This window comes from Hypanus sabinus, chromosome 2, assembly GCF_030144855.1.
Source record: "Hypanus sabinus isolate sHypSab1 chromosome 2, sHypSab1.hap1, whole genome shotgun sequence".
NCBI lineage: Eukaryota > Metazoa > Chordata > Chondrichthyes > Myliobatiformes > Dasyatidae > Hypanus > Hypanus sabinus.
Genome location: NC_082707.1, coordinates 171,268,138 through 171,292,982, shown reverse-complemented (window position 1 = coordinate 171,292,982; position 24,845 = coordinate 171,268,138). Strand labels below are relative to the sequence as shown.

The 24,845-nt window shown below is 41.3% G+C and overlaps 1 protein-coding gene across 1 annotated transcript in view; it reads left to right on the top strand.

The window, feature by feature from the left end:
• The window catches only part of mdga2a (MAM domain containing glycosylphosphatidylinositol anchor 2a), a 916,773-nt gene that overhangs the window by 841,361 nt on the left and 50,567 nt on the right, over nt 1-24,845 (top strand). Inside the window, exon 13 of the mRNA XM_059959455.1 lies at nt 9,623-9,778. Coding sequence (XP_059815438.1) covers nt 9,623-9,778 — 156 coding nt within the window. The remainder of the gene's footprint in view (nt 1-9,622; nt 9,779-24,845) is intronic.

Genomic DNA, 24,845 nt, shown 5'->3' with positions numbered 1-24,845 from the left:
TTCTTCTGTGTAGTGGAGAGTATATTGGCTAGTTACATCATGGCCTGATATTGAAACACCAATGCCTTGAATGGAAGGACTATAAAGTAGTGGAATTGGCCCAGTCTATCACAGGAAAAGCACTTGCCATCACTGACACATCTATACAGAGTGTTTCCGCAGGATAGGAGCAGCCATCATCAAGGTTCCTCATCAATCAGGCCATGCTCTCCTTTCATTGTTGCCATCAGGAAGAAGATACAGGAGCTACAGGACCTACACCAACAGGTTCAGCAACAGTTACTACCCACTAACCATGAGAATAACATCACTTGCCTCACCACTAAACTACTTACACAACTTAAGGACTCTTCATCTCATGTTCTCAATAGTTATTGCTTTTTTATTATTTCTAATATTTGCACAATTTTTTGTCTATTGCATTTTGTTTATACTTCCTGTTGGGCGCAGTCTTTCACTGATTCTAGAAACATAGAAACGTAGAAAACCTACAGCACAATACAGGCCCTCTGTCTCACAAAGTTGTGTCGAACCTGTCTCTACCTTAGAAGTTACTAGGCTTACCCATAACCCTCTATTTTACTAAGCTCCATGTACCTACCTAAAATTCTCTTAGAAGACCCTATCATTTCCGCTTCCACCACAGATGCCGACAGTCCATTCCATGCATTCACCAATCTCTGAGTAAAAGAACTTACCCCTGACTTCTCCTCTGTACCTTCTTCCCAGCACCTTAAACCTGTGTCCTCTTGAGGCAACCAATACAGCCTTGGAAAAAACCTCTGACTATCCACACGATCAATGCCTCTCATCATCTTATACACCTCTATCAGGTCACCTCTCATCCTCCATCGCTCCAAGGAGAAAAGGCTGAGTTCAGTCAACCTATTCTCAGAAGGTATCCAGACAACATCCTTGTAAATCTCCTCTGCACCCTTTCTATGGCTTCCACATCCTTCCTGTAGTGAGGTGACCAGAACTGAGCGCAGTACTCCAAGTCGGATCTGAGCAGTGTCCTATATAGCTGCATTATTTCTCAGCTCCTAAATTCAATTCCACAATAGATGAAGGGCAATACACCGTATACCTTCTTAACCACAGAGTCAACCTGTGCAGCTGCTTTGAACGTCCTATGAACTCGGACCCCAAAATTTCACTGATCCTCCACACTGCCAAAAGTCTTACCATTAATACGATATTCTGTCATCATATTTGACCTACCAAAATAAACCACATCACACTTATCTAAGTTGAAATCCATCTGCCACTTCTCAGCCCAGTTGTGCATCCTATCAATGTCCCACTGTAATCTCTGACAGCCCTCCACACTATCCACAAGAACTCTAAACTTTGTGTTATCAGCAAACTTACTAACCTATCCCTCCACTCCCTCATCCAGGTCATTCATAAAAATCACGAAGAGTAAGGTTCCCAGAACAGATCCCTGAGGCACTCCACTGGTCACCAACCTTCATGCAGAATATGACCCATCTACAACCACCCTTTGCCTTCTATGGGCAAGGCAGATCTGGATCCACAAAGCAATGTCCCCTTGGAGTCCATGCCTCCATACCTTCTCAATAAGCCTTGCATGGGGTACCTTATCAAATGCCTTGCTAAAATCCATATACACTACATCTACTGCTCTTCCTTCATCAATGTGTTTAGTCACATCCTCAAAAAATTCTATTAGGCTCGTAAGGCACGACCTGCCCTTGACAAAGCCATGCTGACTATTCCTAATCATATTATACCTCTCCAAATGTTCATAAATCCTGCCTCTCAGGATCTTCTCCATCAACTTAGCAACCACTGAGGTAAGACTCACTGCTCTATAATTTCCTGAGCGATCTCTACTCCCTTTCTTGAATAAAGGAACAACATCCACAACCCTTTAATCCTCCGGAACCTCTCCCGTCTTCATTGATGATGCAAAGATCATTGCCAGAGGCTCAGCAATCTCCTCCCTCGCCTCCCACAGTAGCCTGGGGTACATCTCATCTGGTCCCGGTGACTTATCCAACATGATGCTTTCCAAAGGCTCCAACACATCCTCTTTCTTAATATCTACATGCTGAAACTATTCAGTCTTCTGAAAGTCATCACTACAATCACCAAGATCCTTTTCCATATTGAATACTGAAGTAAAGTATTCATTAAGTACCTCTGCTATTTCCTCCAGTTCCATACACACTTTCCCACTGTCACAATTTCCCATAGGTCCTATTCTTTCATGTCTTATCCTCTTGCTCTTCATGTAGAATGCCTTGGGGTTTTCCTTAATCCTGCCCGCCAAGGCCTTCTCATGGCCCGTTCTGGCTTTCCTAATTTCCTTCTTAAGCTCCTTCCTGTTAGCCTTATCAACTTCTCAATCTAAAAATTATCTCGCTCTCTGAACCTTTTGTAAGCTTTTCTTCTTGACTAGATTTATTACAGCCTTTGTACACCACAGTTCCTGTACCCTACCATAACTTCCCTGTCTCATTGGAACTCCACACAATTATCTCCTGAACATTTGCCACATTTCTTCCGTACTTTTCCCTGAGAACATCTGTTTCCAATTTAAGCCTTCAATTTCCTGCCTGATAGCCTCATAATTCCCCTTGCTCCAATTAAATGCTTTTCTAACTTGTCTGTTCCTTTCTCTCTCCAATGCTATAGTAAAGGAGATAGAACTATGATCACTATCTCCAAAATGCTCTCCCACTGAGAGATCTGACACATGACCAGGTTCATATCCCAATACCAGATCAAGTACAGCCTCTACTCTTGTAGGCTTATCTACATATCGTGTCAAGAAACCTTCCTGAACACACCTAACAAACTCTACCCCATCTAAACTCCTTGCTCTGGGGAGATGCCAGTCGATACTCGGGAAATTAAAATCTCCCATCACGACAACTCTGTTATTATTACACCTTTCCAGGATCTGTTTCCCTATCTGCTCCTCGATATCCCTGTTACTATTGGGCAGCCCATAAAAAACACCCAATAAAGTTATTGACCCCTTCCTGTTCCTAACCACCACCCACAGAAACTCCGTAGTTAATCCCTCCATGGCGTCCACCTTTTCTGCAGCCGTGACACTATCTCTGATCAACAGTGCCAAGCCTCCACTTCTTTTGCCTCCCTCACTGTCCTTTCTGAAACATCTAAGACCCAGCACTTGAATTAACCATTCCTGTCCCTGAGCCATCCAAGTCTCTGTAATGGCCACCACAACATATCTCCAAGTACTGATCCACACTTTAAGCTCATTCTGCTTTGTTCACAACACTACTTGCATTAAAATAGACACATCTCAAACCTTTGGTCTGAGCGCGTCCCTTTTCTATCACCTGCCTATCCTCCCTCTCGCACTGTCTACAAGCTTTCTCTATTTGTGAGCCAACCTCCTCTTCCCCAGTCTCTTCGGTTCGGTTCCCACCCCCCAACAATTCTAGTTTAAACTCTCCCCAGTAACGTTAGCAAACCTCCCCACCAGGATATTGGTCCCCCGGGATTCAAGTGCAACCCATCCTTTTCATATAGGTCACACTTGCCCCAAAAGAGCTCCCAATGATCCAGAAATCTGAATCGCTGCCCCCGCTCCAATCCCTCAGCCACACATTTGTCCTCCACCTCATTCTATTCCTGTTCCCACTGTCGCGTGGCACAGGCAGTAATCCCAACATTACTACCCGTGGTCCTGCTTCTCAACTTCTTTCCTAACTTCCTGTAGTCTTTTTTCAGGACCTCTTCCCTTTTCCTAACTATGTTGTTGGTTCAAATATGTACCACGACCTCTGGCTGTTCTCCCTCCCACTGCAGGATATCTTGGAAGCAATCAGAAACATCCCGGACCCTGGCACCTGGGAGGCAAACTACCATCCAAGCTTCTTTCCTGTATCCACAGAATCACCTGTCTGACTCCATAACTATAGAGTCCCCTATCACTGCTGCTTTCCTCTTCCTTTCCCTACCCTTCTGTGCCACAGGGCCAGACTCTGAGCCAGAGGCACCACCATTTTTGTTCCTCCAGGTAGGCTGCCCCCTTCCCCAACAGTACTCAAACAGGACTACTTATTGTCAAGGGGTACAGCCACAGGGGTACTCTCTAGTACCTGACTCTTCCCCTTCCCTCTCCTGACTGTGACCCACTTGTCCGTCTCCCATGGCCCCAGTGTGACCACCTGCCTGTAACTCCTCTCTATCACCTCCTCACTCTCCCTGACTAGGCGAAGGTCATTGAGCTGTATCTCCAGTTCCCTAACTCGGTCCCATTGGAACTGCAGCTCGACACATCAGATGCAGATATGACCATCCGGGAGGCTGGGAGACTCCAGGACCTCCCACGTCTGACACCGAGCACAGAACACCGGCCTCACACACATACTTCCCCCTTCCTCAGATAACACAGGTAAACCTACCTCGCCTCATCCCATTGCTGCCTAAGCCTGTTGAGCCAAAGCCCTATCACTCCGCTGCCTCTCACTCCGCTGCCTGCTGGATTTGGCGGTCTTTGTTTTAAACCTTTCCCGCTCTACTGGCTGACATCATGTGCCTGCGCAGTCTTGCCTGTCTTTTACCCTGAGTAGTAAAAACCACCTTTGCTCCTGATATCAGCCGTTCACTCGCAGCCTTCTTGCTCCAATTCTATTGGGTTTGTCTGATTTACTGTGTATGTCTGCAAGGAAATTAATCTTAGGGTTGTATATAGTGACATACGTGTACATTGATAATAGATTTACTTTGAATGGTTTGTACAGTATGCTTACTCTATTTATATTTACCTTTTTTAACCAAGGCACAGAATTGTTAATTCAAATCATTTAATAAATGGTTGAGTGATAGGACTATGTAACTACTAAATTCATAAAGATAATGCATATCTATTGCAAATGTAGTTCTTTATATGGATTCAAGTTGCATTAAAAATTGACTTTAATATTCTTGAGAAAAATACCTGTAAGAACCAAAAAGCTTCTGGACAATCTAATTATGGCACATGCACCTGCCATAGCTGTCACAGATCATGCAAATCTGGGTCTGTAATGATTAGTCACATAAAACACTACATTTTAAGTTGCTAAATCCTTTGAGCCCATAGATGAAAGGATGACAAAACTGGCAAGTTCTAAAGGATTTGCACTAAGGAATAGAATGAACCTCTGTTATGTGGATACAATCTTTGATTTATTTTCACCATTTCAGTCTCATTTTTCCCCTTTGTTGAATGTGGCCATCAATGACTTTGAAGGGACAGTTTGAAGTGAACATGCAAGAGACACTGGTTTTATGAAGATCTGCTTTTGACTAAAAGGCGAAAACAATTTGGCCCATTACCACAAGAACTTCTGTATGTCACTGATATCTTTGACAAAGGAATTTGCCCCTGGTAGTCAGTTATAAAAACATTAAATATTTGACACTGAGACACATTAGTTATTAGACCAGATGACCATGAGATTTTTGTTTCGGTAGATGTACTTGATGCTAACAGAACAGAATTCAATTTGTAGATAGTCTTTTTCTAGTTCTCTGTTATTCTTAAACTGCACAGTTGCTGGCTAAATATTTATATATCAGACCTTTCTTTGTAATTCTTTATATTCCTTCCCATGGTCTGGATTTTGTTGTTCCATCCCAAATATCCCGAAACTGAGGAGGAAGTTAGAGTCAAGCATACTGGTGCATCTAGAACTGAATATCAGGCAGGGGGTGTGAAAGGATGGCAGAATTCCTTCCCTAAAGCACATCAGTGAGTCAGATTGTTTTTAATGATGATCCAGTTATTTCGTAGCTACTGAGGTTAGCTTTTTAAATTCCAATTTATTTATTACTTGACGTTAAGTTTTCCGTTTGCCATGGAGCATCTGGACTTGTGTCTCTGGGTCAATGGTCCGGAAGCCAGGATGACGATCTCTGTGCTGTCATGCCTCTGAGGAGTTTAGTTTGCGTTTGCTGCTGGAAGACTCTGTAGCTTGACATTTTCATGTCAAAAATTATATGCTGTTGAAAGTATTGTGCTAGCACCAGCTTCCAAAACAAGGGCCATAGGCAGTCAGTGACAATCCAGCAGTCCTCTACAATCTCGTGAAATCAAATCTGCAATATTTTCAGAGAGGTGATGCAAAATTATCGGATGAAATCACAGTCACGGAATCATAGAGCTGTGTAGTAAGGTAACAAGCCCTTCAGACCACATCATCGATACTAGTCGAGATATATGTCCAAGTAAGTCCCAAGTTTGGCCCATATCCTACTGAATCTTTTCTATCCATGTACCTGTCCTAATTTCTCTTCAAGATTGTAATTGAGTCCTCTGGCTACTCATTTCACATACCAACCATTTTTTATTTGGAAAACCTTCCCCTTAGGTCCCCTTCAACTTTTTTCTCTCATAGATTGCGTCATTGTCCTGTAGTTTTAGGAGTCCCTGACCCTATGATCATCCACCCTATCTATGCCCATTAGGCTTCAATATCTCTGGAGGGTCATCCCCTCAGCTTCCTGCACTCTTCACCTACCTTGCCTCATGGTGTAGCCCAAGTCCTGGAGTCCTGGTAATATTCCTGTGACTCCTTCCAGCTTAATGACATCCTTCCCATAACTGGGCCACCAGAATTACACACAATACTTCAAATATGGTCTCATCAACGACATGCATAATTGTAATATGACAACCCAACTCCTGTACTTAATGTCCGAAACACCCAGTGATGTCAAGGTACACAACTGAAGATGTGTTGTAATGGTAATAACATCATCTAGTGGCCATCTTTAAGAACTACTTCCACTCAAGTCAAGGGCAGTGCAGAAACTTTAGGGATTGTAACATCCAGTCCTATTAATCAAACTGTCAGATGAAAGCAGACACACTAATGCAATTTTCACCATCCTATCTACCTGTATCTCCACTTTCAGAGAACTATGTGTCTGTACCCTTCGGTCTCTTTGTTCTGCAACACTCTGGGGGGTTCTGTCATTGGCACTGGTGAGACTTCACCTTTATGTATTGCAAATAGTTTTGGGCCCCTCATCTTAGAAAAGATGTGTTGGCATTGGAGAGGGTTCAGAGGAGGGTCACAAGGGTGAAAGGGTTATCATACAAAGAACGTTTGATAGCTCTGGGTCTGTACCTGCTGGGATTTACAAGCATGAGGGGAAAACTCATTGCAATGTGACCTTTAGAATGTTGATAGGTCTAGACAGAGTTGATGTGGGAAAGATGTTTTCCATAGTGGGAGAGTCTAGGACAAGAGGGCACAGCCTCAGAATTAAAGGGTATCAATTTAAAACAGAGATGCTTGCAGAGATTTTTCCTTAGCCGGAGGGTGATGAATTTATGGGATTTTTTACCACGGACAGCTGTGGAGACCAGGTCACTGGGTGTATTTAAGGCAGAGCTTGATAGGTTTTTGATTGGATATGGCATCAAAGGTTACAGGGAGAAGGCCGGGGAGTGGATCTGAGCAAGGGACAAAAGAATCAGCCATGATTGAATAGTGGAGCAGACTCGATGGGCTGAATGGCCTAATTTTACTCCTATTCTTATGATCTTATGTTCCTTTGAAATATTATATGGTGTAACATTGTACAGTATTAAAAAAGTGAATTACTATTACATTAGAGACTGAGATGATGCAGGCATCCAATAGTCCAGAAAATCTGCTTGCCTGACAAAACTAAAATCCCGAGTGTGCCTGGATATCAGAGTTTTACCGTATGTGGAAAAAGAATTCTTGCAACTGTTTGCAATTTTCACTGTTAATTTTCTAAATTCATAAAAGCTGATTTGGTTAAACCACAGAAAACTTGCCGGCTGATTGATGAATCTAGCACAAAGCTATTCATATTGGGAGCTTACAGTGACACCTAGGCTCTTGAACTCTACAAAAGCTGCTGCTGCTGGTAGATAAACACCCCACATGGAATCATAAAGCACTGCAGCACTGAAACGGACCTTTTGTCCCATTTAGTCCAGGCAAAATTGTTATTCAGCCTGCTCCCATTGACCCACACCAGGACAACTGCCCTTCATACTCCTCCCAGCCATGTACCCATCCAAACTTCTCTTAAGCGTAATCAAATCCACATCCACTACTTCTACTGGCCGATCATTCCACAGTAACACCATCCTCAGAGTGAAGAAGTTGCCTCTTAGTTTCCCTTTAAATATTTCCCCTCTCATCCTTATCCTATGACCACTATCACCTGATCTTAGTGGAAAGAGCCTGCTTGTATTTAGCCAATTTATACCCTTTCATGATTTTGTATACTTCTATCAAATTTCCCATCGTTCTCCTACGCTCCATGGAATAAAGTCCGAATATTTTCAACCTTTCCCAATAACTCAGGCCCTCAGGTCTCAGAAACATGCTGATAAAGCTTCTCTGCGCTCTTTCAAGCTTACTGATATTTTTCCTGTTGGTAGGTGACTAGAACTGAACATAATACTCCAAGTTTGCTCTCACCGATATCTTATACAACTTAATAAACAGTGGATCTGTCTTGCCAGATCCCTTCATTCTACCGCATGCCTCAGTACCCTATTGTTCACCTAAGTCCCACCCTGCTTTGTCCTCCCAAAGTGCAACACCTCACTTTTGTCAGCACCAAATTCCATCAGCCATTTTTCAGCCCCCGCTAGTTCAGATCCTGCTGTGAGCTCCAATGGCCTTCCTCCCTGTCCACTACAACCCCAAACTTGGCGTCATCTGCAATTTTGTTGATCGAGATTACCAATCTAATTATCATCCAATTCATTAATATAGATGATAAACAAGAAAGGACTCAGCACCATTCCCTGCGTCACACCACCAGTCACAGGCTTCTAATCAGAGTGGCAACCATCTACTGCCTCTTCTGGCTTGTTCCATTAAGCCAATGGTGAATCCAATTGACGACTTCACTCAGAATGCCAAGCAACTGAATTAGCCTACCATGTGGGGCTTTGTCAGAGGCCTTGCTAAAGCCAATGTAGACAATGTTGAGTGCCTTTCATCACCTTTTAGACCAGCTGTAGGAACAGTAAATATGACAGTGCAGCCTTAATGTGTGGGGTAACATTGGGCCCTGTGTTGTTTTCTCAACATTTTTATTCCTATATATAGAAATCATTTAACAAATGTTACACTGTATGCTAAAAGGATAATTTCCCCAGACAGTCCTGAGAAGGGGTCTCAGCCTGAAACATCGACTGTTTACTCTTTTCCATAGATGCTGCCTGAGCTGCTGAGTTCCTCCAGCATTTTGTGTGTGTTGATCTGGATTTACAGAATCTCTTGTGTTTAAGATTATACTGGAATTTTATTTACTATCTAATGCCAGCTGGTCACAATAACATTGAAGGTAATTTCTACAAATAAATTTATCACTCAGGAGGTTGACCATCAGGGAGATATTTTTTCTGTTTGAATGGAATTCTAGAATCAATTAAGCTGAAATCAGTTGAAGAAGTAATGCTGGGAAAATAGTTTTGAATGTTAAATTAACCTCTTATCAGAATTTTTTTGAACTACTGGATCTGAAGTTTTTCAAATTACTCAATAGACACTTAAGATGCTACAGGTATTCAGATATGCAATGTTAGATGCATTCAGTATAACATAGTTAGAGATGTGCATGTGTCTGTTAACAGGAGAATTCAACTGTGCATTTGAAAATGATAAGATCTGTGGATTCACTCAAGACCGGCTTGATAATTTTGATTGGACAAGGCAAAGTGCTTCAACTAGGAATCCAAAGTATACTCCAAATACAGGACCAAGTGCTGATCGCAGTGGCTCCAAGCAAGGTAAAGTGCTTGTTTCATTTCAGAGAGCAAGTGCCTGTCTAATCAGAAGCTTACAACCACCATTTATTCTCGGATTTTAGTGAGTGTAAGCATAACTTCCACTGTGGCCTTCTTCCAACTCAAGGCAGTAATACTCAAAATACTCTGTTAATGGAAGGACATCGATCTGAAGCATTAACTCTGTTTTTTTTTTGTCTTGCTGTGTGTTTCCAGCAATTTCTATTTTTATTTTAGATTTCCAGTATCTTAATGGTTTTTTTCAAATGTTGTCCATTATGTGTTTGCCATTGCTATAACTTGCATTGTGCCATTTGCCTTGAATGTGATAATGAATTCTTTGTAAAAGCATAAGTAAAATGGTACTTCTAGCTAAACCCTACATTCAGGAATTCTACCTACAGTGTGTTATATACATTTCCAACAAACTGCATGAATGAGACTGGAGTGAAATGCAAGCATCTCTGGCCTATTTTGTTTTTTAAGTATGTTTCTTTTTGCATGTTATGTGGCTAATATAACACCTCTCCAAAATTACTTTGGAAATTAGGGATAATTCCAATACCCACGTTGACCATGTGTGCGGCTTATCCAGCTGAGCTGCCAGTTAACCACATCTGGGATGTTAATGAGTTATAATCTATCACTAGGGATACAAATCTATCTCATAAAAAATGACAGAATTGTTTCCAAATACTGTTCCAAATGGTTCCTGCTCAATCCATGCTTAATTAAACTTGTCCTTTATTAGAAAGTGAGAAGGAAGACTGGGAGTTTTCATTTGACTATCATCTATCATGTCTTATTGCTGTATCTTCACATGGCTTCATGCATCATATACTGACTTCAGCTCACATGTAGTAATGAAGATTTCTGCATAATGAAGAAAGAGAGCTTCATTTGGAGGTCTTTTCTTGCTTTTATGTGCATTTTGCTGCCTCCAGCTCCACCTCTTTTTCATACCCTCTGCCGCAAAGTGATGCAAAGGTTTGAGCAGCCTCACAAGATCTTGTAATACTGAACAACTCTCAGCAGTGACCTGCATTCTAAATTTTCAAGCTTTGATACATTACCATTGGCTCCTACTCTTTTCTCACAAGTTGCAAATGATTGATATTGATTTTAAAAATAGGACACTCTACAGGTCTGATTGCAAAGATGTGCATTTACTTCACTTCATGCTCATGTAAACTCCTAAACATTTCTTCCAATTTCAGACTTCCATCTGTTTTAGTGGCTTTCTAGAGATCACGTTTAGTGATGATACATTACTCACACAATTTCATCCATTGTGGCTTGGTATGTAGTAGTTGATGCCAACCCGTCAATAGTGATGCTGGTCGATCTTTGAGACTTGCCCAGTAGATCCCAAAAAAAAAGAAAAGTAAGTACACAAATACTGTTGAGAGATTGTTTCTGGGTTGTGGGGTTTTAGTTCCATTCTTTCTGCCCAGTGCGCATGCGCATAGCTCCCCGGCACGAAACAGTGTGGGCCGCGAGGAAATGATATGAGTCAGCTGCACCTTTCATCATTCCCTGTCACACCCACTGTTGAAATTGAACCCATGCGAGGTCATCAGTAGCCTAAACGCAGTGATACCCGCGCGCCAGTGTTGGCCTTGCATGGCTGCCGAGAACCGCCAATGCTGCCAGCCAGCCTGGAGCGCGGACAAATGGGCGCCACCTCTGAACCTGTTTAGCACACCGAATGTCCATGGGGAACCCAGTGCTAAAATATTTGCAGACGACCTAATTCGGGCTCAGGGTTTTGTAGGTAGCAGAGCCGTTTCCTCGCTTCAATCTGCTGAAACAAACATTTGTTGGTCAATAGATCGTACAAGGGGGGGCGGGCATGGGCCTCTCGCTCTCCTCACTCGCTCGGTCACTCTCTCCGGACTGCATCCGCCGCGGGCCCGGCACAGGAACCTCCGGCCCTGACCTTGTCTTCTCACCCACCCACAACCAGCTGCACTTGGCCAAGGCGTCTGGCGGCGGGCAGGCAGAGGCTGGAGTTCGGGCCGGGAGGCTGTCTAATGAGGCAATGAAGCCCTCAAAACTGCTTCAGTACCTTGAGTCCAAGCACCCTGCACTTAAAGTTTTTGAGTTTTTTCAGCGGAGAAAACATGAGCATGCGGGACAGAAGCTAAGTGCCGAGAGCCATGAAAACTAAATTGCAGAATAGACTGGACATGAGGAACCTGCTTCGAGTATCGTTGTATTCCCGTCATATTTAGCACCCCCCCACCCCCCCTGGTCGGCCGGTCCGCAAGAATATTGTCAATATTAAACCAGTCCACAGTGCAAAAAGAGGGTGGGTACCCCTGGTTTATGCATTATTTTTACTTTCAGGTTGCAAGGTTTTACTTCTGGTCCTTTCTGCCCCGGTGTTCATGCATGTAACTAATCAATCTGGGGTCGATCTCACCTTTCACTAAGGGCAAGGTAGGGGATCTTGGGCTTAAAAAGGTTGGTGACCACTAGTTTATAGTATCTTGGGAGACTAGGAGAAAATGTGAATCCATGGGGTAATTTTGTGTTTGAGTGGAGCTATTTATGCATAGATTCATAGAGTTGTGAACTCAGAAACTAACCTTTCATCCCACCTTTTCTATGTCAACCTTTCTGCCCATTCAAACTAATCATATTTGCTGGCATGTGAAAAAGATTTTATCTATCTATGTCTCTTGCAATTTTACTCTCATGTCATTTTACCTCGCTCTCTATCGCCCCAGAGAAATCAAGCCCTAACTATCTATTCTTTCCCCACAACTAAAGTCCTCTGATCACAGCAACATCCAAATGAATCTCCTCTGCACTCTCTCCTTCACTTAGTGTGGTAACCAGAACTGAACATAATACAAGTAAAGTATTGTACTTTGTAAAGTCGCAAGATTACGTCCCAGCTTTTATTTTCCATATCATTACCTTCTACTGTCCACATTCCTTGGCATCCTAGCATTTACTAGGATGTATGTCCTTACCCCTGTTGGCTTCTCAAATGTGCAACACATATAATTGTCATGTGATATATAAAGGTTGATGGAATTAAATACTGTTGTCGGGATTAAGTTCCATCAACCTTTATGTGTCCCATGACATCTAACATTGTCTCCCTCTTAATACTGACTTGATCCTCATATTAGTTCTAAAGGGTTGTCCCTTTATTCTGAGTATCGATGTCACATCAATATCCTGCTACATTCTTGTATCTGGTACCAACATGTAAGAGGAATATTTTTTCCAAAATATGAGGGAGGATAGCAGAAGTAGAAATTGTATCCATGTGCAAGTTATATATACCATGATGGGAAAAAGAATGCATTGATTGAAAGATTTTCAATCTCCACTTTGCAGACCTTCTGTTAGAATCAAGAAATCAAAGCTACATTGAACTAATCCAGCCAAGCTAATCGCTATTTTAAAACTACTCTGATCATCTAACACAGCAAGACTTTGTACAGAGTGTCTAATAAGAAAGCATTGTTTTTTCCATTACATCCATTATCACACTTTACTCCTTGTGAGAGCTTTCAGAATTACTGAATATCAGAGAGGGCATTTGCAGAAGATTGCTTGTTGTAAATGAGAATGTGTTCTCAAATGCACATGGGTGAATTATAACCAGAAAAAAAAACATAATTTACTGCTGGTTTGATGTGAGTAATCAGAGGAATACATGCATAATGCTTTCTATGATAAAAGCAAAAGCAAATTAGCAAGTTTCTCTGATAAGTCATCATAAGTTTAAAAACAGTTGGATTTGTATGCTGATGGATAATGCAGGGATTCGATGGAGGCATTTCTATTCATATCACAGCTTTTGAAGAACAGGTAATGTGTAACGAAAGTATTATTGGGAGAAAAGACAAATAACATTCCATATTCCTGCAGCTGGTGGGTGGCATGATGCTAGGAATTGGGGCATTATAGCAGGACAGAGAATTCCAGCAAATGCCTCCTCCTCCGTCTAAAACTTCAAAAATTACAAGGAGAGCTTGGCCAGCAAGATCATACAACGGTGTAAATACGAGAAAGCCTGCAGATGCTGGAAATCAGAAGCAACACACATACAAAGTGCTGGAGGAACTCCGCAGGTCAGCCAGCATATATAGAAATGATTAAACAGTCACCGTTTCAGGTCGAGAGCTGAAAGTCGTGATGAAGAGAGCCAGCCCGAAACATTGACTCTTTATTCATTTCCAAGTTCCTAAAATCTGTCTGAAAGTCCATGAGTTCCTTCTCTATAAACAGCAAATGCATCTGAGTAACATTGGTGTCCTTTGTAGACAATCGCTATATTCTGCTGAAAGAGGTGATTGCTGGTCGATCATTCACTGAAAAGCTTGCAAGTCTGAAGTTATGAAAACCTTGTCAATTTGAGGGAAATATTGATTCTGTGGCTAGTCCCTTAAAATGGCACCAAAATGCCCTTTTCCCCTACTGTCTCCATCACCCAAGTGGACATTACAGGTTTACTGAATCCACATTCAGTTGTTACCTTTTCTCAAATACTTCAGGCCCTGAAATGTGATATCAGGTATTTCAAAACAGTGTCCAACAGTCCCCATTGCTGAGACTCTCTTGTCATCATGGTTTAACATACCTTTTTTCAGAACTTCCTTTCCCTTTAATCTCAAAGTCTTGTCTCACTTCAAACCTTTCTAAAATAATTGTTCCTCAAGGGAGTGGGAACTGAGTATAGCCAATTGACAGTCTGGTTAATAAGCTAAAATGATGATGGTCGGTTTAAGTGTTCTCAGATAGAGTTTGTCTTGTAGGCATTTGTAAGTTTGTTGCATCACCTCCACAATTATTTTAATTCATCTACAACTCATACCTTAATTTAAAAAATGTCTTTGGGTACTTCTGCTTACCAGAGCATAACATGAAACATGCGGAAAGCGGCATGAATATCTTGTCAATAATCAATGCTTTAGGTGCTAGCGTTTAAACTGGGAGGATTGAGAGCTGTATAGAGGCTTGCCATGTTGTTACAAGGTACAACATGTGAGGCTGCTACACAAGAAAAGAGCCCATGTTGTTAGAGGTAAGGTGCTAGTATGGATAGAAGATTGGCTGACTGGCAGAAGGTAGAGAGTGGAGATAATGGGTTCCCTTTGAGGATGGTTCCCAATGCCTGACAAAGTTCCACAGGGATAAGTGTAGAATCAGATTTGCTTTATTATTACAACGTACTGAGATACAATGAAAAACTTATCTTGCCTATTGTACACAAAGCTAACATCTTTGCAGAGTGCATTGAGGTAATACAAGGTTAAACAATAATAAAATGCAGAATAAATACAGGGAAATTATAGTGCAGGAAGACGTTATGGTGGACGACCCACGTAACAAGGTAGATTGCAACTTTTCACTTTATGCATTAATGTTCTGTTTGAAGGAACTAACGGCAGTGTGGCCAAATTTGCTGGCAATACTGAAATGGAAAATAGAATAATGCAGCACACTGCAGGCTTTTTGGCACATGATGTTCATGCTGACTTTTGAACCAGCATATAAGCAGCATCCATCATCAGAGATGCCCACCATCCAGGCCATGCTCTCTTCTCAATACTGCCATCAGGAAGGAGGTGCAGGAGCCTCAGGACCCACACCACCAGATTCAAGAACTATTTTTACCCCTCAAACATTAGCTTCTTGAAACAGAAGGGATAACTTCACACAAATTCACTCACCACAACACTGAACTGTTTCCACATCCTATGGAGTCACTTTCAAGAACTCTTCATCTCATGTTCTTGTTACTTATTATTTGCTTGTTTTTTGTTGTTTCTTTGTATTTACTGTGAATGTGTGCAAGAAAATGAATCTTTGGGTTGTATATGTTGACGTTTATGTACTTTGACCATAGATTTACTTTGAACTTTACATCTAAGATCAATCTAATTCTTCCCTATCACACAGCCCTCTATTCTTCTATCATCCATTTCTCATCTAAGAATTTCTTAAATGACTCTAATATTGTATACCCATGTCCACCACCACCCCTGTTGCAGGCACCCACTGTTCTTTGTGTATAATAAAACTATCTCTAACATCATTATGCCCCTTGAATTAGCCATTTCTTCTCTGGGGAAATTAAGTCCATAAGACCACATGACATTGGAGCAGAATATTTGGCCCATTGAGGCTGCTCTACAATTACATCATGGCTGATTTCTTATCCCTCCCAACTCCGTTCTTCTGCCTTCTCCATGTAACCTTTGACACACGGACTAAACCAATCAATATCTGCTTTAAATATACCCAAAGACTTGGCCTCCACAGCTTTCAGTGTCATTGAATTCCACAGATTTGCTACCTTTTTGGTAGATAAATTCTTCCTCATCTCTATTTCTCTATTCTGAAGCTGTGCCCTCTGGTCCTAGACTGTAGGAAATATCCTCGCCACATCCATTTAGTCTTGCTCTTTCAATATTCAATAGGTTTCAAAGAGATACCCACTCATTCTTCTAAATTCTAGCGACTACAGGCCCAGAGCCATCAAACACTGCTTATTTGTTAACCCAAGAAATTTGGAATCATTCTCATAAACCTCCTCTGGACCCACTCCAATGCCAGCACATCTTTTTTTAGATAAAGGACCCAAAACTACTCAAAATACAAGTGCAGTCTGACTAAAGCCTTATAAATTGTCAATATTACATCCTTGCTTTTATATTCCAGTCTTCTCGAAATGAATGTAAACACTGCATTTACCTTCTTTACCTCTGCGTCAACCTGGTAGTTAACTGTTACAGAATCCTGCATAAGGTCTCCCGAGTCCCTTTGCACCTCTGATTTTTGAATTTGCTCCCTGTTTAGTAAATAGTCTAGGTCATTATTCCTATTACTAAAATGCATGATCATGCACTTCCCTACACAATATTTCATCTGCCACTTCTTTGCCTGTTGTCCCAATCTGTCTATATCCTTCTGCAGCCTCCCTGCTTCCTCAACACTACTGGCCCCTCCTCCTATCTGTTTAATCCTTGAATTTGGCCACTGAGCAATCAATTTCTTCATCTAAATCATTGACATATTACGTGAAAAGAAGTGGTCCCAAAACTGATCCCCTGCGGAACACCGCTAGTCACTGGCAGCCAGCCAGAGAAGGCCCCATTATTCCTACTCTTTGCCTCCTGCCAGTCAGCCAATCTTCTATCCACACAAGTATCTTTCCTGTAATACCATGGGCATTTATCATGTTAAGCAGGCTTATGTGCAGCAACTTGTCAAAGGCGTTCTGAAAATCTAAGAAAACAACATCCACCGATTCTCCTTTGTCTACCTGCTTGTTATTTCCTCAAATGATGCAAACAGACATGCTGAATTTGGCCTATTTTATCATATGCCTCCAAATATGCCAAAACTTTATCCTTAATAATGAATGCCAACATCTTCTCAACCATTGAAGTCAGGCTAACCAGCCCATAATTTCCTTTCTTCTGCCTCCCTTTCTTCTTAATGAGTCAAGTAACATTTGCAATTTTCCAGTCCTCCAGAACCATTCTAGAATCTAGTGATTCTTGAAGTATCATTAATAATTCCTCCACAATTTCTTCAGCTACTACTTTTAGAATCATGGGATGTAGTCCATTTGGTCCAGGTGACTTATCTGTTCTCAGGCCTTTCAGCTTCACAAGCACCTTCTCCTGAGTAATAGCAATGACACTCACTTCTGCACCCTGACACTCTTCTGACATACTACTAATGTGTTCTACAGTGAAAAGTGATGCAAAATACCTATTAAATTCATTCACCATTTCTTTGTCCCCCGTTATTACCTCTCCAGCATTATTTTCCAGCAGTCCAATGTCCACTATCACCTCTTTTTTAAACTTTATATATCTGAAGAAAACATTTTGTATCTTCTTTTATATTATTGGTTAGCTTACTTTTGTATGTCATCTTTTCTTTCTAAATGGCTTCTTTAGTTGCCTTCTGTTATTTTTAAAAGCTTTGTAATCCACTAATTTCCCACTAATTTTTGCGATATTATAAGTCCTCTCTTTTCCTTTTATGCTACTTTTGACTTTCTTGTCAGCCACAGTTTCCTCATCCTCCTTTCAGAATACTTCCTCATCTTTGAGATGTACCTATCTTGCGCCTTCTGAATTGCTCTCAGAAACTAGTCTTTGCTGGTCTGCTGTCATCCCTGCTGTTGTCTCCTGCCAATCAACTTTGCCCAGCTCCTCTCTCATGCTTCTGAAATTCCCTTTACTCCAATGTAATACTGATACATCTGACTTTAACTTCTCCCTTTCAAGCCGCAGTGTGAATTCTATCATATTATGTTCAATGCTCCTAATGGTTCCTTTACCTTTTCTGCCTAATCAAATCTGTTTCATCATACAATGCCCAATCCAGAACTGCCTTTCCCCTAATGGGCTCAAATACAAGCTGCACTAAAAAGCCACCTTGTAGGCATCTACAAATTCTGTCAATTGAGATCCAGTTCCAACCTAATTTTCCCAATCTACCTTCATATTGAAATCTCCTGTGACTATTGTAACATTGCCCTTTTTACATGTCGTTTCTATTTCCCATTGTAATTTGTATCTAGCTTCCTGGATAAGTTTCATTGACCTGTACGTATCTCCCATCAGGGTCATTTTACACTTGCAGTTTCTTAACTCTAACCACAAGGATTCAAAGTTCAAAGTAAATTTTTTATGGAAGTATTCATAACTTATACAACTTTGAGACTTGTCTCCTTACAGGCAGCCACAAAACAAAGAAACCCAAAAGAACCCATTAAAAAAGAGATCGTCAAACCCCCACTGTGTAGAGAGCAAAAAAATGTGCAAACGATAAAAGTAGGTAAATAGTATTCAGAACTGATGTCCACGAAAGAAAGTCCATTCCCGGACACAAAGTCACAACTTCATTTAAGTGCAGAGCCAAGCAAACATCATGGAACAGTGAGCTGAAGTATCCAGTCACTCACCTTGGGTCCTGACTCCCTTTTCAATCTGGCCCAGTGGCCAAATATTAGGTTTCTTCACTTCAATATGTTCTGGGGCCTGGATCCCACCGTCGCGACTCGGCCAGTACCTGACCTTTCCAATTCGACCTGACATTTGTACGGATTGAACCTGAGGTCCATTAGACATTGGAGCAGAATTACGCCATCTGGCCCATGGAGTCTGCTCCACCATTCAATCATGGCTGATCCTTTTTTAAAATCTCCTCCTCAACCCCAGTTCCCGGGCTCTCCCTGTAACTTTTGATGCCACGTCCAATCGTGAACGTATCAATCACTGCCTTAAATACACCCACCAACCTGGCCTCCCCAATCCAGGCAACATCCTTGTAAATCTCCTCTGCACCCTTTCTATACTTTCCACATCATGCCTGTAGTGAGGCGACCAGAACTGAGCCCAGTACTCCAAGTGGGGTCTGACCATGGTCCTGTATAGCTGCAACATTACCTCTCGGCTCTTAAACTCAATCCCACAGTTGATGAAGGCCAGTGCACTGTATGCCTTCTTAACCACAGAGTCAACATGCGCAGCAGCTTTGAATGTCCTATGGACTCAGACCCCAAGATCCCTCTGATCCTCCACACTGCCAAGAGTCTAACAATTAATACTATATGCTGCCATCATATTTGACCTACCAAAATGAACCATCTCATACTTATCTGGGCTGAACTCCATCTGACACTTCTTAGCCCAGTTTTGCATCCTATCAATGTCCCACAGTAACATCTGACAGCCATCTACAGTATGTACAACCCCCCCAACTTTTGTGTCATCAGCAAATTTACTAACCCATCCCTCCACTTCCTCATCCAGATCATTTATAAAAATCCTGAAGAGAAGTGGTCCCAGAACAGATCACTGAGGCACACCACTGGTCACTGACCTCCATGCAGGATATGACCCATCTACAACCGCTCTTTGCCTTCTGTGGGCAAGCCAATTCTGGATCCACAAAGCAATGTCCCCTTGGATCCCATGCCTCCTTACTTTCTCAATAAGCCTTGCAAGGGGTACCTTATCAAATGCCTTGCTAAAATTCATATACACTACATCTACTGCTCTACCTTCATCAACATCCTCAAAAACTTGTATCAGGCTTGTAAGGCGCAATCTGCCTTTGACAAAGCCATGCTGACTATTCCTAATCATATTATGCCTCTCTGTATGTTCATAAATCCTCCTAAGTTTACAATAGGTCATCAATAGGATGCAGAGAAGCTGCAGATGGAGATCAGTCTGGAAAAGTGTGAAATGATATACTTGACACTCGATGACCCATTGTAATCTTAGCCAACCTTCTACACCATCAATGACATCACCAACCATTGTGTCATCAGTAAATTTATTAACCCACCCTTCTACTTCCTGATCCAAGTCACTTATGAAAGCCACAAAGAGCAGTGGTCCCAGAACAGTTCTCTGCAGAACACTACTGGTCACCAAAATGCTCCATCTGCAGTACAACTACCTTTTTCCTCTGGGCAAGCTACTTCTGAATCTACACAGCAAAGTTTCCCTGGATCCCTTGCCTCCTGACTTCCAAAATGAGCCTACCATGGGGAATCTTGTCAAATGCCTTACTAACATCCATATACATCACATTCACTGCTCTGCCTTCATCAATGTGCTTTGTCATATCATCAAAGAATTCACTCGGGCTTGTGAGGCATTACCTGTTCCTCATAAAACCATGTTGATTATTCTAATCAGGTTCTGCTTCCAAATATGCTTACAAATCCTATTTCTATGAATCGTCTCCACCAATGAAATTAGACTCACTGGTCTATAATCCCAAGATTATCCCTGTTGCCTTTCCCGAATAAATGAATAACATTTGCAACCCTCCGATTGTCTGGTACTACCCCTGTGGCCAGTGAGGATGCAAAGATCATTGCCAAAGGTGCAGCAATCTCTCCTCTTGTTTCTACTGTAACTTGAGGTATATCCTGTTCAGCTCTGGGGATTTATGATATGTATCCTAATGTTTTAAAAAGTTCCAGCACATCCTCTTTCTTAATCTCAACATGTTGCGACATGTCAGACCATTTTTCACTGTCCACACATTTGTCAAGGTCCTTCTCACTGGAGAATACGGAAGCAAAGTACTCAGTGAAGACCTCCCCAACCTCTTCCCAGAGGTGGAGGAACAGCTAATTTTGTGGAGGCAGGAAGTTAGCAGAAAAAATTGGACATGTTAGAAGAATATATCAAATAAAGGACAAATGGAATACAGCTTAGTAAGGTATGCACTTTGTTAGGAAGAATAAAGGTGTGGACTATTTTCTAAATGGGATGAAAATCCAGAACTTGGAGATACAATATAAAGGAACTTTTCTTGGTTCAGAATTCTCCTTAAGTTTATCTTGCAGGATGGGTCAGTTGTCAAGAAGACGCATGCAGTGTTAGCAATTATTTCGGGAGGACTAGAACATAAAAGCAAGAATGTATGACCAAAATTTTTTAAGGTGTTTTTCAAAGGTTCAAGTTTCAAAGCTGCGAAGATTCATTTATTATCGAAGTATACAACTATGAAATTCTTCAAATCTATGGGTAGCCATGAAACCAGGAAAGGAAGGGAAAGAAAGGCACATCAACCCCCAAATCCCATAGCCCCACACAAAAACCTGAAAAAAGTGGATCAGGCAGATCAACCCTCAAATCCCAGCTCCTGCACCAAAAAAAGTGAACAAAACAGTTCAGGCACATCGACTCCCCCAAATCCTTCCTCCCGCAGAAAAAAATGAACAAAATTCATCAGGAACATCAACCCCCAGATCCCTCTTCCCTCACAAAAAAACAATAATTCAATGATTCAATCCTTCCCCCATCGCTTTATTCAGCGAATAATGGGATCTTTAATCGGCATTCACATTCAGACCACATTTGGTATACTGTGAGCAGTTTTGGGCTGTGTGTCTAAGTAAGCATTTGCTGGCCATAGGGAGGGTCCAGAGTATGTTCAACCCTAACCCTAACACTTTCATCCTGGGAATGAAAGGTTGAACATATGAAGGGAGTATGAGGGTTCTGGGCCTTCACTCAATGGAATTTAGAAGGATGCAGAGAATCTTATTGGAACTTACCACATACTGAAAGGCCTTGACCAAGTGGATATGGAAAGGATGTTTTCAATAGTAGAAGAGTTTGAACTGATAGAATCCAATGGCAGAGCCTCAGAATAAAGAGATGTCTCTTTAGAACTGGTTTGAGGAGGAATTTCTTCAGCCAGACAGTGACAACTCTGTGGAACTGGTTGCCATTGAGAGATGTGGAGGCAAAGTCATTGGATGTTTTTAAAGCAGAGATTGATAGGTTCTTGATTAGTAAAAGGATTCAGGGTTATGGGGAGAATGTGGTTTAGTTAAAAAAATTCAGGCAAGATTGAATGACAGAGCAGACTTGATGGGCTGAATGGCCTAATTTTGTTCCTGTATCTTAATCAGTGAACAATGGGATCTTTAATTGGGGACTGCATTCAGACTACATTTGGTATACTGTGAGCAGTTGAGAAGTGAATATGGGCACAGGAAGATGCAAATATAGAAATTAGTGATTTTTACTCAGTGCCTATAAACAAAGTGGTGAATGGGATGCAAGGGAATTTGAAAATAAATTATTCTGGGACACAGCAAAATCTTTTGAAGAACTTCCAAGTTTGGTATTTCTGCCTTCTGAAACCAAACTGTTTGGGGAAATCTGACTTAAGTAAATGAGGCAGAAACTTACTCCTTAATTTGGGCCTTTCAGAGCATTAGGTTATGTACATGTTGTTGAAAGGAATCTAGAGTCTAATGAGTAAAAATCACCTTGCACGTCCATTTATCACATGTGATAAATCTATTTGCTACTCAATATGCAAATTATTATTCATTAGGGAGATATTCTGACATTTTGAGATAACACTTATTTTCCTTGACAAGTTTGTTCTTAACTCTAGGGTGATTCGAGACACTTGTGAAGTACAATAAAAGTGAGTGCCAATGTGATGTGTAAACCTGAGTGATTGGGGTATTAAGCAATCATAATAGGAGGAAATTAATCCGGAGCTAGAATATATTCAGAAATATACAGGTAATGATGGTAAGAGAGAACGTGTGGCTGAACCTTGATGGTGCTCATTAAATATAACTGTTACAGCAAAAGAAGACAAGGTAACTGATGTTATTCAAAAGCATGATTTTTTTTTGTTCTGCTTGACATGCAGACCAGGAAGCAAACGGCACTGGAAGTCATTTCAAAGTAAGTGAGCAAAGCTGTGCACAAGCACTCTCTGAGAGAAATGTAATAACTAGCTTAGAACAAGATTTGGAAAGGTTAGGTTGCAGCTGAGAAATTGGGATAAAAATGGGATTAATGTAGGATTGGTGTAAATTGTTGGTGTTGACTCAGTGGGCCAAAGGACTTGTTTCCATCTGTGTGGCTTTATGATATAGAGGAATTGATGTCTAATAGTTACATCGCGGCGTGTTTCATAATTTTCAGCAGATATTCATTAATGTGTCCCACCCAAAAGCAAAATGATACCTGGGCAAAGGAGGAAATAGCAAATAGTTAAGTAATAAAATGCATCAATGACATGGCAGTACTCTTCAGGGCTAGTTACCAGAAAAAAAAAGTAGAACCCTGAGGCTTGGTTAAAAAGGTGGCTTCTCAGGCTGGGAGATGGAGAAGTGGATAACCTAAGGAAGGTAGTTTCATAGCAAAGGGCCCAGGTAGCAGAGAGACATCTCTGGATACCTGCGCTCTGCTGGTATCTCTGTACTCAGGTTTTCTACTTCTGTTCATGATGGCTATAAAAACCGATAAAAATATGAGAGGGAATTTTTCAAACTTAACTGATAAAGAATTCTGCAGGAAGGAAGTCAGTAAAGTGTAAGGAAGTGCTTAGGGATTAGCAACTGAACAGATGGTCTACAAAAATGTGAAATGTTTGGTATACTTTGGTACCAAGGTAATAAGCACTTTGAAACAAGGGCAGATAGGGTGAGATGAGAAAAGAAAATCTCTGCTTATTTGTTGGCGAAACACTAAAATCATCTCTGTAAAGCAACAGTTGTGAAGATAAACAAAATATTTGAGTATATAATTATATCAGAAATATTGGAGAGTGTACAGTACATCAAGGATGCTGTCTACTGTCTAGGTGAGTTGAATTGTTTACTTGTCTGATGATAAATTAACCAAGGATTGTAAAGTGTCTTTGTTTTGCCTTCATTAATCTTGAAGTGAAGAGAAAAGAGAGAGAAATGCTGAAACGTGATAAAGGAAGGTCACTGGAGCAGTGCTGAGTCATGAGATAAAGACAGTGGATAATGAGGTGGAAACAGTTTGCTTGAGATCCTGAAGAGCAAGGGCAGAAAAACATGGGTGAGAATAATCTATAGACCCCTGAAATGTGACCGCTCAGTAAGAAATAAATGTGGAAGTATCAAGGGCATTGTGGAAGGAAACTGCAGTTCTCATTGGAAGATTGTAATTTACATATTAATTAGATGAATCCATGGACGAGAGTATTGTGGAAGTAGTAGTCATGGGATACATTGGAGATTGCCCATTAGAACAGTACATTGCATAATATATTCAGGAACAGTCTATTTTAGATTTGGTTGTTTGTAATGAGGAAGGTTTTTTTCTGATGGTTAAATATCCCCTCGAGGGTAGTGACCACAACATGATAGAACACAAAGTGCACTTTGAGGATGAATACAATTGGCCCATAGCCAATGTTTTCAGTTTAAATAAGGGCAATTATACTGGTAAGGTGGTAGAGTTGCCTAAGATGGATTGAGGAAACAAGCCAAAAGACAGATCAGCAGCTCAACATTGGCAGATACTCAAACAGCTGATCTGTAAAGCAAGGATGTCATGTTGAGGCTTTAGAAGACACTGGTTAGGCCTCACTTGGAGTATTGTGAATAGTTTTGGGCTCCTTATCTGAGAAAGGATGTGCTACCATTGGAGAGAGTTCAAAGGAGGTTCATGAAAATAATTCCCAGATTGAATGGCTTGTCTTTTGAAGAGTGTTGGATGGCTCTGGGCCTGTACTCACTGGAATTCAGCAGAATGATCGGTGACCTCATTAA